This window comes from Rhincodon typus, chromosome 8 (assembly GCF_021869965.1).
Source record: "Rhincodon typus isolate 14 chromosome 8, sRhiTyp1.1, whole genome shotgun sequence".
NCBI lineage: Eukaryota > Metazoa > Chordata > Chondrichthyes > Orectolobiformes > Rhincodontidae > Rhincodon > Rhincodon typus.
Window position 1 is genome coordinate 71473746 of NC_063339.1, and position 17195 is coordinate 71490940.

Genomic DNA, 17195 nt, shown 5'->3' on the forward strand with positions numbered 1-17195 from the left:
CTCAACATAGGGCAAACCATAAACAGCATCAATTATATCTTGAATGGAAACCTTAAGCAGACAGATTTGGTGTCAAACCAAAAACTAGATAAATACTCGCAGTTAATGACCAGGGCCCCAAATGATATCTCTTTCCTAGTGTTGGCTTTCTAATATTTAAAGGGCCAGTGTCTTCTTAGGAATTGCTTCGTAGATGTTTTAAGTGGGTAACTAACGAAAGTTTGTGCCGTCGATGATCTGTCAGCTACACTTGATGCTTTCTGACGTTGCTGACGTAGAGTGGCCATGGATCAGTGTCTACCACTCTTGTCTGTGTCGGGAGATTGTGGATTTCTGCTTGGGAGCCTTGAGCCTGCTATCTTGACTGATGGCCAGTGTAGGACAGAGCTCCGTTAAAAGCAAGAGCTCAGTTTAAAACAAACAAAGATTGTAGGTGATTCTGCCAAGGCCAGCATCAGTGACCCATCCCTACTTGCTGTGTAACACAGTGCCCCACAGAGGGCAGTTATGAGTCCAACATATTACTGTGTTCTGAGCCATATGTAGGCCAAATTGGGTAATGATGGCAGATTTTCAACCCTGAAGGACATGAATGAGCAAGATAGCGTTCAGGTTAAACCCTATAGCTATTACCAAGAACAGCTTTATATTCGATTTCAATCTGTGAATTATTAGCAGGGGTAGGCCATTCAGCCCCTTGAGTCTGCTCTGTCATTAAATAAGATCATGGCTGATCTGATTGTAGCCATAAATCTGCATTCCTACCAACTCGGGGAAGTTGGCCCAGTGGTATTATCACTTGACTATTAATCCAGAGAGACCCAGGTAATGTCCTGAGGACTCTGGTTCAAATCCCGCCATAGCAAATGGTGGAATTTGAATTCAATAAAATATCTAAAATTGAGAGCCTTATGATGCCCATGAAGCAATTGTTGAAAAAGCCCATCTGGTTCACTAATGTCCTTTAGGGAAGGAAAGTGCCATCCTTACCTGGTCTGGCCTACTTGTGACTCCAGACCCACAGTAATGGAGTTAACTCTTAAACTGCCCTCTGAGCAATTAGGGATGGGCGATTATAATGCTGGCCGAACCAGCAATGCCCACATCCCATGAATGAATGGAAAAATAAACTGCTGATAACTTCTCACCACTTGCTCAGTAAGAATCTATGTACTTCTGCTTTTAAAATATTGAAGGACTCTCTTCTTGAAAAGCAGAGTTCCAAAGACTCATGATCCTCTGAAAGAATGTTTGGTTCTTCTTGTGGAAGGGGCTAGAACTAGGGACCACTGTTTAAAAATAAGAGCCAAACATTTAGGACAGAGATGAGGAGAAAGCTTTTGGAGCCATAAAAATATATAGCATGGAAACAGACCCTTCGGTCCAACATTTCCGCGCCGACCAAATATCCTAAATAAATCTAGTCCCAATTGCCAGCATTTGGCCCACACCCCTCTAAACCCTTCCTACTCATATACGCGTCCAAGAAACATTGTTTTAATTTTTTAATTTGTTTTAATCTTTTAAATGTTATAATTGTACCAGCCTTCGCCACTTCCTCTGGCGGCTCATTCCATAGATGTACCACCCTCTGCATGAAAAAGTTGCCCCTTAGGTTCCTTTTAAATCTTTCCCCCCTCACCTTAAAACATCTTCGGAACTCTCTTCCTCAAAGTTTGGTGGAAGCAGAATCTGTGGATATTTTTAAAGCAGTGGAATATAGATTTTCGCTCGGCAAGGGGTGAAAGGGTTTTTTCTTTGGGCTGAGGTAGAGAATGTGGAGTAATCCGAAGATTTTTATTGAACGGGGAAAAGCCAAGAGTGGTGGGAAGGGGTGTCTGTGGAACAGTGTAGCCTACTCTTGTTCCTGATCACAGGGAGGGAGATTGTCCTTTTCGAGATGAAGTGTCCATGGTAACCACTGCTTTAGCAGCAGCAGCTAACGCCTGACTCACTTTCCAAAAACTGGGCATCACTGACGTTGCTGCTGAAGGCAAAGTTCTTGGAGTCTGGAAGGATGCGTGAAAGTTTGCTCTGTTCTCTCTCCTCAGAAAACTGAACATCAGGATGAGCAGCTGGTGTCTAACTTGAAGGTGGGACAGTATGTCTTTCAACTGACTGTCACAGACACTGCTGGCCAGAAGACCACTGACGATATGTCCATCACCGTCCTCTCTCCTGAACAATCAGAGGGTGAGTGCGTGCGCGTCAAAATGGAATTTATTCACTCCTGCCCACTGATCCTGCTCACAATGGAAAAGCGAAGAATTTATATTTGAACCATGTACAGAGCGACGTTTAGATCGTGCTAGGATTACAGGGCAAAGATCTGGACTCTGACTATGAAAAGATAGTGTTGATATGCAAATTGTGATTCAAAAGAATGATACGAAAAGGAAGTGGTTAGATGTTTCGGGAAGGAATGAACAGGCTGGGGTTGTTTTCTCTAAAAGAAGTTGAGAGGCAACCTGATAGAGATGTTTAAAATAGGTGCTCAAAATGAAAGGCAGAGTGATTCTATTTCCATATTGCAGTCGCAGGTCAAAACCTGGACTCATAAATGTAAGAATACCAATATGCCAGTCACTAAAGGCTGCATTGCAGGTAGCAAGACTTTAGAATTAAAAGAAACAAAGCATTGGGTTTAAAAACAAAGTTGCTGGGAAAGCCCAGCAGGTCTGGCAGCATCTTTGAAGGAAAAAACAGAGTTAACGTTTTGGGTCAGGTGACCCTTCCTCAGAACTTCCTCCCAGCAACTTTGTTTTTGTTCCTGATTTACAGCATCCACAGTTCTTTCGGTTTTTATAGAGCATTTGGTTTTATTTTTTTCAACAACTGAATTGAAAAGAAGGAAAATTATGTTAAACCTGCATCTAACATTGATTAGACCTCATGTAAGAACTCTTCATGTAGTCCCTGCTCACCATTTTTTAGAAAGGACGCAGAACTAATAGAGACGATACACAGATAAGTTACAAGAGAAATGTTTGAGTATAAATATCAGAAAAGAATTGACAGGCTGGCTGTTCTTTTCTTGAAACTGAAGGCTACAAGATGACCTGATCAGCATTTTTTAAAATTAAGAAAGGTTTTGATAGCGTGGGAGAATGCTTCTTGTGGGCAAATAGCAAAACTGGCGGTTGTCAATATAAAACAGTCACTGATAGGGAACTGGGAGAAAACCATTTCACCCAGAGAGTCGTGAGAATGTGGAACTGTCTACCACAGGCAGAGATTGAAGGGAATAACATCGATGCATTTAGGGAAATGAGACCAGGATGTCAGGGAGAAAGGGAATACGTTGTTCTAATGCTAGATTCAGACAAGGAGAGGGAGGCCCCAGTGAAGCATAAATATCGATTGGTTGATCTGTTTCTGTCAGGTTCTACATAATCCTAAGACAGTCAATAAATCTAATGATGAATTCAAAGCAAACATATTTGGTCAGAGAGAGGTGTGAATGTGGAGCACGCACCCCACAAGTTACTTGAAGAGAGCAAAAAAAACACAAGGGAGAAAGGACTAGACGATATGTGAATGGGGTAAAATAAAGTAGGAAAATGCAAAGTTATTTACAGCATGTAAGGAGGTCATTTGGCCCATTAAATCCATGCCAGCTCCTTGCCGAACAATCGGTGAATCCCATTGCCATCGCTTGTTCCCAGAGCCCTGCAAGTCAATGTCTTTTGAGCGCCCATCTGATTCCTTTTGGAAATCAATGATTATTTTTACTTGGGCAGTGGGTTCCAGGTTGTTACCAATTGTTACACATTTTTTAAAAAAAAATTCTTCGCTATATTGTACCCTGCCCAATATCCCGGTGGGAGGGATGAGGCTGTTGGGATTGTCGAGGCTGGTGTTAATTAAATGGACTGAATGGCCTGTTTCTACAATGCAGTTTCTTTGTAATACCACCTCCCACCTCCCTTCCCCCCCCCCCCCCAATGGTGATTCATCCATCAGTATTGACCTCTGCTGTTTCCCCCCTTTCTTCTAGAATACTGTAAAGCAGACAAGAAGGTGGGGCCTTGCCGAGGGTCCTTTCCTCGCTGGCACTACGAAGCCAACAAGGGGAGCTGCGAGCCCTTCACCTACGGTGGCTGCAAGGGCAACAAGAACAACTTTGTGGGCGAGACAGAATGCAAGCAGGCGTGCAGCGGTGTCAAAGGTCAGTGGGCAAAGTTGGCAAAGGTTGAGTGAAGCGACACCTGAGCACCCAGAATCCTGCACGAGTCCTGACAGCTAAATTGGGAATACAATTTTACGTAGGCTGCACCCCTTTCAACATCCCATCCAACTCGCCATGCATACCAGCCTGGCCCCACACTTTGTTACAGGCCCATGCCAGTTTAGCCAGTTGGCATGAGCTTGGTCCCCAAGTGGGAGACATCGACCAGCCCATGCTGCTTCACCTCAGCTGGGGAGAGTGATTTCAAGGTATGATAGATGTGGAAGGCTAGATGTGGAAGGCTGCATTGATGAGCAGGGTGAGGTGGTAGCTATGATGTCCCACAGAGTTAATGGTTTGGAGTCTGGAATGACTCTCCTTCAGAATAGATTATGCATTGGACCTGCACCAAGTCAGCATTGTCAGTACTGGCCTGAGACATCTCGTGTGTTAGGTTCAGAATGTGTACCAGGCAAACCTTGTTCTGGAGCTGGTGCAATATTTCCTGATGCCCGTTAAGGCTGCCTCTAGATAATATAGCCAGCTCACTTGATTGGAATACGCCAAGAATGTGTCTAACCAGAGATTCTACCCCACACCTCTCTTACCCCAACACCCACCCCCGCCCACCACCGCCACCGCCCATACAGACAGAGGCAGACAGACAGGCACAATACTGAGGCCTTCAGTAGGAGCCTGGGTCTTCAGTACTATTTCTGGAATGTTGTGAGGACCCATAATGTTTACATTATCCAGTGCCTCCAACCATTTCTTGATAGCACATGGAATACATCAAATTGGCTGAAGGCTGGTATCTGTAATGCTGGAGACTACAGGACGAGGCTGACATGGATGTTCCACTCAACACGTCTATGAGTACCTTGGCTGACACAACTTCTAGCTGAAGATCGTTGCGAAAGCTTCAGCCTTATTTTTTGCGCTGATATCCTGGGCCCTTCCATCATTGAGGATGGGGATATTTGTGGAACCACCTCCTCCAGTGAGTTATTCAATTGTCCACCACCATTCACGACTGGATGTGGCAGTACTGCAGCACTTAGATCTGACCCATTGGTTGTGGGATCACTTAGCTCTGTCTGTCACTTGCTGCTTATGCTGTTTGGCGTGTAAGTAGTCCTGTTTTGTAGATGCTCCTGATTGACACCTCATTTTTATCTATGCCTAGTGCTGCTCCTGGCATACCCTCCTACACTCTCTATTGAACCAGTGTTGATCCCCTGGCTTGATTGTCATGGTTGAGTGGGGGATATACCGGGCTGTGAGGTGGCAGATTGTGCTGGAGTACAATTCTGCTGCTGTTGATGGCCCACAGCGCCTCATGGACGCTCAGTCCTGAGTTGCTGGATCTGTTTGAAGTCTGTCCCGTTTAGCACGGTAATAGTGCCACACAACACAATGGCAGATATTCTTAATGTGAAGGCGGGACTTTGTCTCCACAAGGACTGTGTGGTGGTCACTCTTACCAATACTGCCCTGGATTGGTAACAACAAGATCAATATCTTTCTCTCTTTGGTTCCCTCGCCACCTGCCGCAGACCCAGTCTAGCAGCTATATCTTTTAGGACCTGACCAGCTGGATCAGTAGCTTTGCTGCCAAGCCACTTTTTGTGCCCGTGCTTTGGGAGTATCGTAAAGTGTTTGTGTTGGAATAGATACAACTATGCTTAGCCGTTCATTTTGAAATCTTCCAAATCATGTTCTATGTAAGTATCTTGGTTTGTTTTATCTTCCTTTTCTTTCGCTTGGGTAGACATTAGTTTTATTGCTAAAGGTAAATCTGTAACTTTGTGTTTATTTGATTGAAAGACCGCCATGCTGAATAAAATGGAGAAAATATGACATATCAAAGCTGATTTTCGGGGTGGGATCAGACTTCTCCAATAGCACGGTGGCTCAGTGGTTAGCACTGCTGCCTCACAGCACCAGGGATCCAGGTTCGAATCCACCCTCTGGCAACTGTCTGTGTGGAGTTTGCACATTCTCCCCGTGTCTGTGTGGGTTTCCTCCGGGTGCTCCGTTTTCCTCCCATGGTCCAAAGATGTGCAGAATAGGTGGATTGGCCATGCTAAATTGCCATAGTGTAGAGGGATGCGTAGATTGGGCGGGTTATAGGGGGATGGATCTGTGTGGGATGCTGTGATGGGCGGTGTGGACTTGTTGGGCTGAAGGGCCTGTTTCCACACTGTAGGGATTCTATGAATCAGCTGGGATCATCATAAAGGTACTAACTGTTCATTGTTCTTTCTTCCAGCAGACAAAAAGTCTTCAGGCAGATCAGGCTTGCCACGTGAGTTCCACTTCCATGTATATGACCTCTTCCCAATTGCTCACACTAAGAAAAGAACTTGCACTTTTGTAATTCTTTTCACTTCTTCAGGAAGTCGCAAAGTCCTTCAAAGGCAAACAAGTGTCAGCATTGTTGTAGAGTAAGAAATTTGCAACAACAATTTTCCCAAAGCAGAGCTGAGGCAAAAGACCAGCTAGGAGAAATATTGCCCAAGACTGGGGGGAGAACTCTCCAGCCCTTCTATGAGATCTACCAGGTAGATTTTATCCAAGATAGACCAAGCGTCAGGTTAATGAAAGACTAAGTCTCTGACTGTTCAATGCTCCATCAGGTACAACACTGAGTGACAGAGAAGGCTTTTATAAAGCAATAATTCCAAAGTCACAGGTAACGCTTTTAAAATGCTGCTTTTATTTCTTTCTAAGTATGGAACATCCTTCATTAGCCAGTCTCTCTCCTAGGAACCCCCACTGTGACTGGTAACAGGGCATAATTTCATCAATTCAAATTCCAAGCAGTTGTCACAAAGATTATCCTCTTCCTTTTATAATGTTCCTTCAGACCCCAATAGCTCATTCTGTGACTCAGCATCAAAAAAAAATGGTTTTAGTTGGGATTGCTTAAATTGTAGTGTGCTTTTGCTGCAGTTGGACAAATTGGAGCCTGGGGAACTGATGATTGTTCTTCTGGAGACTACGGATATCAATTGGAGCTGAGATTCAGCTTATAAATGTGAATCTACAATGTCGATTATTTATTTTGTTTCCATTCCATGCAAAATAGTGGAACTGTTTAGCAGGAGGATGATTTGCATTGTCATAATACGGTAGACTATAATCAGTGTAGAATCAGGAGGCAAGGTTCCTGACTAACCATCTTTCCCGATGATCCACGAGGCAATGATGTCCCAAAAATCTATTAGCGAGGGATATGTGGGAAAAGCGATTCAGATGAAGTAGTGAGGCCTTAGCTGTAGAGTGGGAAACAGTCCCTCATGAGAGGAGTCGGGTCAGAGTCAGGGAATGGCATGGTGGCTCAGTGGTTAGCACTGCTGCCTCACAGCACCAGGGACCCGGGTTCGCTCCCACCCTCGGACGACTGTCTGTGTGGAGTTTGCGCATTCTCCCTGTGTCTGCGTGGGTTTCCTCCGGGTGCTCCGGCTTCCTCCCACAGTCCAAAGATGTGCAGGTCAGGTTGATTGGCTGCCTGTACTGTATTACCCGTAGTATACAGGGATGTGCAGGCTAGGTAGATTAGGCAACGGCTACAGGGATGGTGGTGGGGTGGCGGTGGGTCTGGGTGGGATGCACTTCAAGGGTTAGTGTGGACTTGATGGGCCAAATAGCCTGCTTCCACATTGTAGGGATTCTATGATTCTATAAGAATGAGGTGAGTACAGAGTGGAGTGCTCCTGTTAAGAAATACCACACCTTGGAAAGGAGAGCTATTGACCATATTGTACAATGGAGAATGAAGTTAAAAGAATCTCTGTCAAGCTGACCCTCAAAATATCTGATCAAAGTAACAAATGGCTCAGGTACAATTTTATAAGATTTGTCTCTGAAGGGATTTCTACATAAAGCAGAAGAGAATATCAAATTCTTAGTTAGATCACAACTGGAACACCAGAGTGCCCAATTTCAGATGTAATGAGAGTAATGTAAAGACACTACAGAAGTTGTAAAAATAAAAATAAAAATAGACAAGGTTTGATCCCAGAACTGAGAGGTTATGTCAGATGGAGATGAATGAACAATCAGGTGCTCACTCTTTGGAAGACAGAGGACTGAGAGGTGACCAAATCAAGGTCTTTAATTAGTGAGTTGATGAGGCAGACGTGGAGAAGATGTTCTCACTTTGTGGGACGGAACAAGCCAAGAATTGTGCTCACTCCTGAAGACAATGATAAGTTTAGCAGAAACCTCCCTACCCAGGGAATGGTAAAAATGTGGAACTCACTGCCATCAGGAATAGTTGTGATAGTTTTAAGGAGAAAGAACTGAAGGGTATGTGTGGAAGGACGGGAGTGAGATGAAAAGGGATGAGAAGAGGCTTGAATGGAGCAGAAATGCTGGTACAGACCCACCAGGCTGAATGGCCTGTTTTTCTCCTGTCATGTCTATTCTACTTGCATTGCATAGTCAGCTAAGCTGAACTGTCAGCAAGTGTAAATCAGAGGATGTCATGGCAAGAAGTGCTCTGATCAAACCACATCTCCAGTGTTTCTGCACACTAAGGTGCAAAGCACTAGCTGAACAACTGGAGACCATTTGGGGAAAGAAATCTCCAGCTGATCCCTTGTCTCTGAGGTCTGAATTTTAATGAAAGACTGGACAGGAGATTCCTGAAAAGGTGCTTCAAATTAAATTGCATGACGATAACAAAATGGTATAAATTAAAGCCAATAATGGGTAAATGTAGGACTAATAGCACATTGTGGTTAAACCAGGATAGTTCAGTAAGGCAGGAGAGGAGAAAAAGCAATGTTGGCTTTTTCCGTTGGATACGAAGCATCCAAATGGACACAGCTTCGATGTGTTTATACCCTCAGTGATGATGTTCAATGACTGAGGAGTGATTGAACTTTTGACTCTCACTGTTACACTGCCTGGCTCACTCTTGCCCTTTCATTCCTCCACAGAATGCACAGGGAACTGCCATGAGAACCAGTTCAAGTGCAATGATGACTGCTGCATTGATAGCAACCTAGAGTGTGATGAAACTCCACATTGCAAAGATAAATCAGATGAGGCCAGCTGCAAACACAGTGAGTACAACCTTCAGACAGTAGTCAATCTTTGGATGATCCTGCTCCATTCTAGGTCAGGTTGGAGCATCCATGTCACCGGTAGATATAGCCCATCACGTCGGTGCCAGCCCTTTTTTTGCTTGCTATTTTTCTCGCTCTTTCTCCATAATCCTTGAACTGTAGACAGGAGACTATAGAACCTATTGTGCCTGTGCCTGCTTTTTGAGTGATCTGCCCACTTATTCCCATCTCCCTGCCCTCACCCTCTTTAATCGGCTAACATTTTCGACAGCTATCATTTGGATTCTGCTTCCACTCCTGTTTCCAACGTGTGCACATGTCTTGAACTGCTTGCATGAAAAGGAAAATAAAGCCCTTTCAGAGATAAGAGATGAAAACATGTTTGAATGAGATAGGAATGCTGAAGTGAGGCCATAGGAAAAAGCATTACGGTCAAAAGAAAAGCCTTCCAGCCTCACAACAGGCAAGAGAACAGTCAGACATGATGCGCATGGCCTTTCAAAACAAGGGAGAACACTGTGTGTGACCAGTATTTGTAAAGCAAAGACTTGAGCTGCCCATTTTCTCCAAACAGAAACATTCTGAGTGTAATCACTACCTTTAAGAATGAGATAGCAGAGCTAGATGTGCTAAATAGGCTCAAAAACACGTTCCCAATGATGGCAGATGCACATCTCTTGGGTCCAAGGAAAGGCCATAGAGGAGATTAATTAATGACCATTGGTATAGTGTTGGTGGACACTGGCAAAGGGACTAGTGAATTGACAACAGGCTAAAGTGTCTGTATTCCAAAACATTGTTAATACAGATACAGCCATCATCAGATCCAATAGTTTCACTTCTTGTCTTCATCAAAATGAATAGACTCGATTGTCGAGAGTAAGCTTGAGGAATTTCTCTATAACAAGCACCAGATTAACAATGGGCAGCCTGGGTTCCAATTGGAAAAATGCTGTCTGAACCTCGTCCCACCTTTCGAGAAAACTAGCATTTTCTGGTATACCCCTGTTTAAAAATGGTCACCTGACAGCTGTCGGCCAAGCGCCAGATCTGGCAGCTCAGCAGTGCCACCTGGAGAGGTGGTCACCACCGGGACTGCACCTGGCAACCTATGACATAGGCTTTCCCACAGTCTAGAGGACCCCTCAACTTCATTTCAAGGTTGCTTGAAAGTGATAGTAATCTGATTGAAGGGTTGGAAACATGAAGCACCGTTACACGAGTTATGACCACGAGGGCAGGGTGGAGATGGAATGAGGTCCCACAGAGTTTGTGGTTGGTATCATCACAGCTTCGAATATCATTGGAACTCCAGGGGCCAAGAATAGCTGTGTATGTGCACTTGGCTAACACTTTGTCGACTGGCACATTCAGGGTTTGTGCCTTTTTACTGAGGAAAGTGGTGTGCGGCCACCAGATGGAGCCAGTACTGGTTTGCATCTGACAGCACTGACAATCCATCAAACACAGGCTGGTCTGCAAGCAGTTGGTGCACAGAAAGACGGTGAACCCTGAGGCTTCACAGGACCTTGACTGCCAGTGTTTCATCTCCCATTCCTATTCTATCAGGTATCAGTTTGTCCACCGGGGCCACAATGGGCAAATTGTGTTAGGTATAGGCAGGAAACAACTACAGACACACTTCCACAGTTTGTCACCAGCTTGCAATTAACAAGAGAATGTCTGGATGATTCTTGTCCTTTATTCATCACCTCGCCCTCTTTCCAAGCCAGTTGGATACTTCTGTTGATTCACCTTAGGATTTGAGCCTGAAACCTTCCTGCCCTTTCCATTTTTATTTGCCCTTCTGGATCAGATTTGTGCTCAGTCCAGGAAGTGAAGACCCAGTATCTTTATTCATTTGTTCTGTCTCAACCTGCTGCCTCAGTTTATCTGTTGTAACTGAGCGCAGCCTTGCATTATCCTGAGGAGCTTTTCTTCTGTTCTGTCCTGGCTGTCTGTTCATGTATAGCGCTACAGGAAGAGGTTGAAGTGAGTTTATTGTAACAAATTCACCTTTTGGCATTTGTTTTGCAGTAAGGGAACGATTCAACAAACTGCTGGACATAGACATCCCCAAGGAGAAAGGTAAACTTTTCAATACTAGATGTGCAGTACATACTAGATTCCCCGTGCTGTTTAATTGTCATGGCGAGTGTTATGATGATTTGTTGGGCTCTTAGGAGGGAGCGAGCTGGGGGGACTCTTGCTTGCATTGACTTGAAGCAAATAATGTTTGCATTTTCAGTGAGACCTATTGTCTACAACAACAATTATGTGCGTGTGTCTAGCACCTTGACTTGGGAAAGCCAGGGGCTGTCCCCACCACTGGCATTTTCTGATCTATCCCTTTTAAAAGATGGTCACCTGATTCCCCACCAGGGAGCTGTCAGCCAAGCATCTGGCAGCTCAGCAGTGCCACCAGCAGAGGTGGTCCCCACTGGAACTGCACTTGGAAGATGAGGACATCTGGCTATCAACCATGGGTTTTCTGGGGCTCCAACAAGGAGAATGGGGGTTTCAGAGAGGTGAGGGCAGGCATGTTCCACCAGATGAAGGAGTACCTAAGCTTTGAGCCAAAGGGGAGACCCCACCAGTGTTTACATTCAGGTGGAGAATAGCTTCCCATGCAGAAAGAGAGCCTTAGTTGTTTGCTTAAGAAACACAATGGGCCTTTGCGTGGGTGTGTCTTCCTCAACCTTCCCCAAACCGAAGGCAACTGATGCTCTAAACCCCAACTTCCCTCCCCATTTTGGAGGTCCCATTCCTAGCACCCAGCTCATCCCCAGAGAGCTGGTAAAACTCAGGCCTTTGCTGTTGATGGGGTGGCCCACTAAGAACATGCAGATTAATGATATAACCGCAGTTTTGCTGAAATGTCATTGTTGAACAGAGGAATTGTAGAACCATATCCAGTTGAAAACTGATTGAAATATATTTGGAAGGGCAGACTCTGGGAGAAAGTGAGAGGGAGAGACACATTTCTGTAAGTGGGATGATGCATAAGATTAGGTGGGATTCACAACACGGTAATGGGCCCTTTGGCCCAAATACTCCGTGCTGTACTTCTCTTCCACTTTCTTGCCCGCGGACCCCTCCTCCTGCTCTCTGCTCTCTATCTCCTCTCTAAGTTTGCATCAAAGTTTCTCTGAACAATGAGCAGGTTGCGGTGGTTGCCTTTTGGAGAGTTAACTCACGTTGTCCCTGTCTCTCGCTCCCAGCTCGCTGTGTGTACCCACCCATCACTGGCCGCTGCCGGGCCGACTTCAGCCGTTTTTACTACAACCCATATACCAGCTCCTGCGAGCGCTTCACATACGGAGGCTGTGACGGCAACGAGAACCGCTTTGAAACGGTGGAGGAATGTGTGGCTGCCTGCAGGGGAGTGACAGGTAGGACCATGTGCAGCCTCCACACCATTGCCCTGGGCGCCAGTGAGAAATCTCTATTCCCCCACCATCGTCCTGGATCCCAGTGGAGCAAAAGCCTTCCCACAGAATAGAATCCCAATGGAGCAATATCACTGCAATCAGACAAAATCAATGCTGCAGAGTTAAAATCGGAGCCTCCTCTCTGATCTGTCATCGCATACCCTCCAGCCTCAAGGCCTGATGCTGGCCTGAAATTGGGCCTTGAGCCTCATTTCAATACATTTGCGTGACTGTGGCATCTCCAAAAGATGTTTGACTGTTTCAGAAGACACATTCTGGGCAGTTTGCACCCTGCCCCGCTCCCCCCACCCTGGCCCTTAGGAGGGAGTGAGGTGGGTGGACTCTTGCTTGCACTGACTTGAAGCAAATGATGTTTGCATTTTCAATGAGACCTATAGTCTACAACAACAACTATGTGCGTGTGAGTAGCAGCTTGACTGCGACAAAAAGGTGCTTTACAATGCCATGATCAAACAAAATCAAGATGCTGAAACCCACTGGGAGATGTTAGGACAAGAAATCAAAAAAATTTGGGCAAAGACATAGGGTTTAAGGAGCGACTTAAACAGAGTTGGAGCATTATAAGGAGACAACTTCAGAGCATAGAGATGTGGAAATGCTCATGGAGATTACAGAAGGGGGTGCAGGGTGAAAACTAGACACTTGGAAACAAGGACAATAATTTTTAAAGTTCTACACTGTTCAACTTGGAACTATTGTATGATCGATGGGAGTGACTGATTTAGGAATATGGGGGCCTGAGGTTTTTTCAAATGAGTCGATGAACTGGGCTGCTTCTTCGTCTGGACTTTAGAAGAGTAAAAGGTAACTACATTAAAGTGTATAAGATCCTGGGTGGTCTTAACGAGGCGAACATGGAAAGGCTATTTCTTCTGGTGAGTGAGTCCAGAGCTAGTGGGCACAGTTTTAAAATTAGAGATCACCCTATCAGGACAGAGAATTTTCTTTCTTTCTGAGGCTGTGAGAACTTTGGAAGGAATTGCAGGCGGAGTCATTAAATATTTTTAGGGCGGATAGATTCTTGCTACACAATATAATTAAGGATTACGGGCAGGTAGATGAAATTGGAGACACAAACCGATCAGCCAATTATTAAATCGAAGAGCAGGCTCAGAGCCAAATGGCCTACTTCTGTCCTTATTTCCTATGTTCATAAGCCTGGACAGAGTAAATCCAATGCCTACTGCTATGTAGGCAGTCCAATTTCACGGCCCTGTGAGTATCAAATTAAGGGAGAAGATAAATCACTCAACCGCAGTGTTGTCTTCCTTGTGGCTCAGTGGGTAGCCTTCTTGGCCCTGAATCAGAAGGTCCTGGCTTCAACACCCATACCAGAGAACTTGAGCAAACAATTCAGGCTGAAAATTCAGATCAGTACAGAGGGAAATTGAAGTAAAGTAATTGCTGTTCCTACATTCCAATTGAGATTACACTTCAAAAGTACTTCATTGGCAGCAGAGTACTTTGAGATATTCAGCAATTGAGAAAGGTACCACATAACTGCAAGTTTTGTTCTTTCTGAGTTCATCTGAGGCTCTTGAGTGGGACAAGTTACTTGTAAATGGGCAGAGTTTAACATGGGAACAGGAATAAGGCCATTCAGCCCTCAATTTGTAACAGACTGGAGTGGCTGAATGGCTCATTTCCCCCATCCAAAAATCACAATTAGTGTTTAATCACATTGGCGTATTGTACAAATAATCCAAGGAACAGGAAGTCCAAATAAAGCCACAACAACTTAAGAATTTGATTTTTTTTTTAAAAAAGAAATTTGGGAATAAAGTGTTGAATTATTGTCAAAACCCAGTTGCTTCATTAAACGGCTTTTAGGGAAGAAATCTTGCTGTCTTTGCCTGCCCAGTCTACATGTGACTGCAAACAAACACAGTTGACTGACTGCTGAAATAGCCGAACTGAATGGGCAGTCACATCAAACCTACTACCAGTGACTCTTCAATGAAGGACAGACTTTCTCTGGGAAACAAAGGCTGTTTACTGATGGCACTGGAAGCTAAAACGAGCGAGACCCCTATCTGTTCTGAATTGCAAGTACATTGCCAGGAAAGTGATTAACTCAAAAGTTTTTATGCCTCCCTGCGGTCTGGTGACCCTGCAAGAACGCACTGCCTGCTTCGACGTGCAGAGAACAGGATGATGTGCCGTCCCGTCCAACTGCTGTGGAGTTTCGAACCATCCCAACTCTGCCTGTATGTATGGAGGGGTGTCTATTTTGAACAGGTTTCAGATCTTATCATTCACGCTGCTTGTTTCATGCTGGATCAGACTTTGTTTGGAATGATGTTCTGACCCCCACCTCATCCTTTCTTTTTTTTTGTAGGAAAGGATGTGTTTTCCCGGGGCCTGTTTGAAAGGCAGAAAGAGGAAAAATCTTCAAATAGTGAGTATTCCATGGGTAGGAGGTAAAAAGGTGGTTTTAAAAGTGAAGTTAGCGAAGGACGAAAATGGGGATGGATTAAGTGTGGGAAGTATGGAGGGTAGGGAGGGAGTGATGGTGAGCAGGATGAAGGGTTGGCAGGGAGTGACAGTGGAGAGAGAGCTGAAGGATGGAGAGGGACAAGGGAGGGAGTGACGATGAGAAGGGTGAAGGATTAGGAAGAGAGTAATAATGGAGAGGGATTAAGAGTCCTGCAATCCCTACATTGCATAAAAAGGCTGTTTGGCCCATTGGGTCTCCGATGAGCATCCCACCCATTCCTGTAATACTGCATGGGTTTTTACCATGGCTAACCTAGACAGCCTGCACGTCCCTGGACACTCAGGGGCAATCATCTTTTTATCTGACCTGCACATCTTTCGACTATGGGAGGAAACCAGAGCACCCAGAGGAAACCCATGCAGACACTGGGAGAATGTGCAAACTCCAAGGCCGGAATTGAACCGGGGTCCCTGGCACTGAGAGTGGGATAGATTAGGAAGGGAGTGACAGTGGAGAGAGATGAAGCATGGAGAGGTATTAGGGAGGTAGTGACAGTGGAGAGGCATTAAAAATTGTAAGAGCGTCGTGTGACGAATCTCTCTCTCTCTCTCTCCCTCCCTCCTGATCTGACTTATCTCTGTCTCTGAAGCTGGCGTTGCCATTGCTGTGGTCCTGGCCATCTGTATCGCTGTGGTACTAGCCCTTGTGGTCTACTACCTGCTGAAGATGAAGAAGCAGAACCACCGGCAAGCGAGTCTGCCCAGTTCCACCGATTCCACGGATGAAGCAAAAAAGCTGGTGGCATTGAATTCGAAACCGGTCTGAGGCAGGCAGTGGCAATGATCATCCATTTAAGACAATGGGTAGAGGGGGGAGGGAGGGAGGGAGGGAGGGGAGGGCAAGGCCGGGGCATGAGCTGACCCATTCCTGTTTATAGATTATAAAATAACGTTTCCTTTTGAGCACCTGGCTGAGGTGGCAATGATGCGCTTGCAGACGTTTTGTTTAGTCTGTACAGGTGCTGGTCTGGTCGCCCAATTATCCCAACTGGATTTGGCCCTGTTTGAGTAAACAGCTGTTTCATTCCTCCATGGGGTTCCTGGTGACACTGTCCTCAGTATTTTGCTGCGCTGTGAATCAACGCCACGGGTCCATGATGAGCACACAGTTGGCCGTTTCCTCTGAATGGATGGGACTGGGGACGTTGAATTTAGGAAGTCAGCTTTTGGGGCTGTTAGATACAATTTTGGAGATGGGGAGCTTGGAATTTACAGGTGATCAATCCCAGATCAGGATGTTATCTTGACCTTCAACTTTGAGTTTAGCCTTGGTGCACTGAATCTTCTCATCACGCGATGATCAGACTCCACAATAAACATGGGACAGAGGTTGGTTTCTGACAATAACTCCCACTGCCCCATTCGCGACTGCTGAATATCTGCCAAATGGTTCATGCATTGGTCAGTGTTATTTCACTGCTGGTAAACAGGGCTCTATCTGAGCATGAAAATCGAACCACTGCAAAAAAAAAAGTGTAAATTGTGTTTTTGTCAGTACTGTCTTTGCTTTCCAAACTCTATCAGTATCTCTTTATCCCTTCCCTCCCCCTCTGTGTTTCTCTCTCCCTTCTCTCTCTCTTTCTCGCTCTTCCTCTTTGCTTTTGATTCCTATCTCTCTCTCCCTCTCTCCCTTTCTCCCTCTCTCCCCCTCTCCCCAACTGTTCCACCCCACCTCCCAATCACCAACACCCTGACAAACCCCAGCCTATAACTGTTGCTACAGTGTTCTGCTGCCCTCCCTCATGCCAATCTCCATGACTATACAGTGCTCCTTCCACTTTGTCTCCCCAAGGTGTTTCTCTTCTCCCTCTGCCAGAAAGAGTGTGCTCAGTGTGTTCCTTGGGCTACCTGTGTGTGCGTATTTGGTTCTGTGAACAGAAGCTCCACGCAGTCTTGGTCCCTGGCTCTCCAATCCAGATCTCATAAAGAAGTGGCTCAAGAAGGATTAAGAAACCAGTGTGGGATGGATGGACATATCTGATTGCATGTATATATGCTTTC

At 45.3% G+C, this 17195-nt stretch overlaps 1 protein-coding gene across 2 annotated transcripts in view; it reads left to right on the forward strand.

The window, feature by feature from the left end:
- Window positions 1–16003, forward strand: part of LOC109915790 (kunitz-type protease inhibitor 1) — a 45219-nt gene extending 29216 nt beyond the window's left edge. The window contains exons 3-10 of one of the 2 annotated variants that reach the window (XM_048600093.1): window positions 2052–2193; window positions 3998–4168; window positions 6444–6476; window positions 9118–9243; window positions 11284–11334; window positions 12468–12638; window positions 15037–15096; window positions 15785–16003. In XM_048600093.1, coding sequence (XP_048456050.1) covers window positions 2052–2193; window positions 3998–4168; window positions 6444–6476; window positions 9118–9243; window positions 11284–11334; window positions 12468–12638; window positions 15037–15096; window positions 15785–15960 — 930 coding nt within the window. In that variant the 3' untranslated portion in view covers window positions 15961–16003. Of the gene's footprint in view, window positions 1–2051; window positions 2194–3997; window positions 4169–6440; window positions 6477–9117; window positions 9244–11283; window positions 11335–12467; window positions 12639–15036; window positions 15097–15784 lie in introns of both variants that reach the window. The other variant, XM_020515467.2, reaches the window with a different exon arrangement.
- The last annotated feature ends 1192 nt before the right edge of the window (window positions 16004–17195 follow it).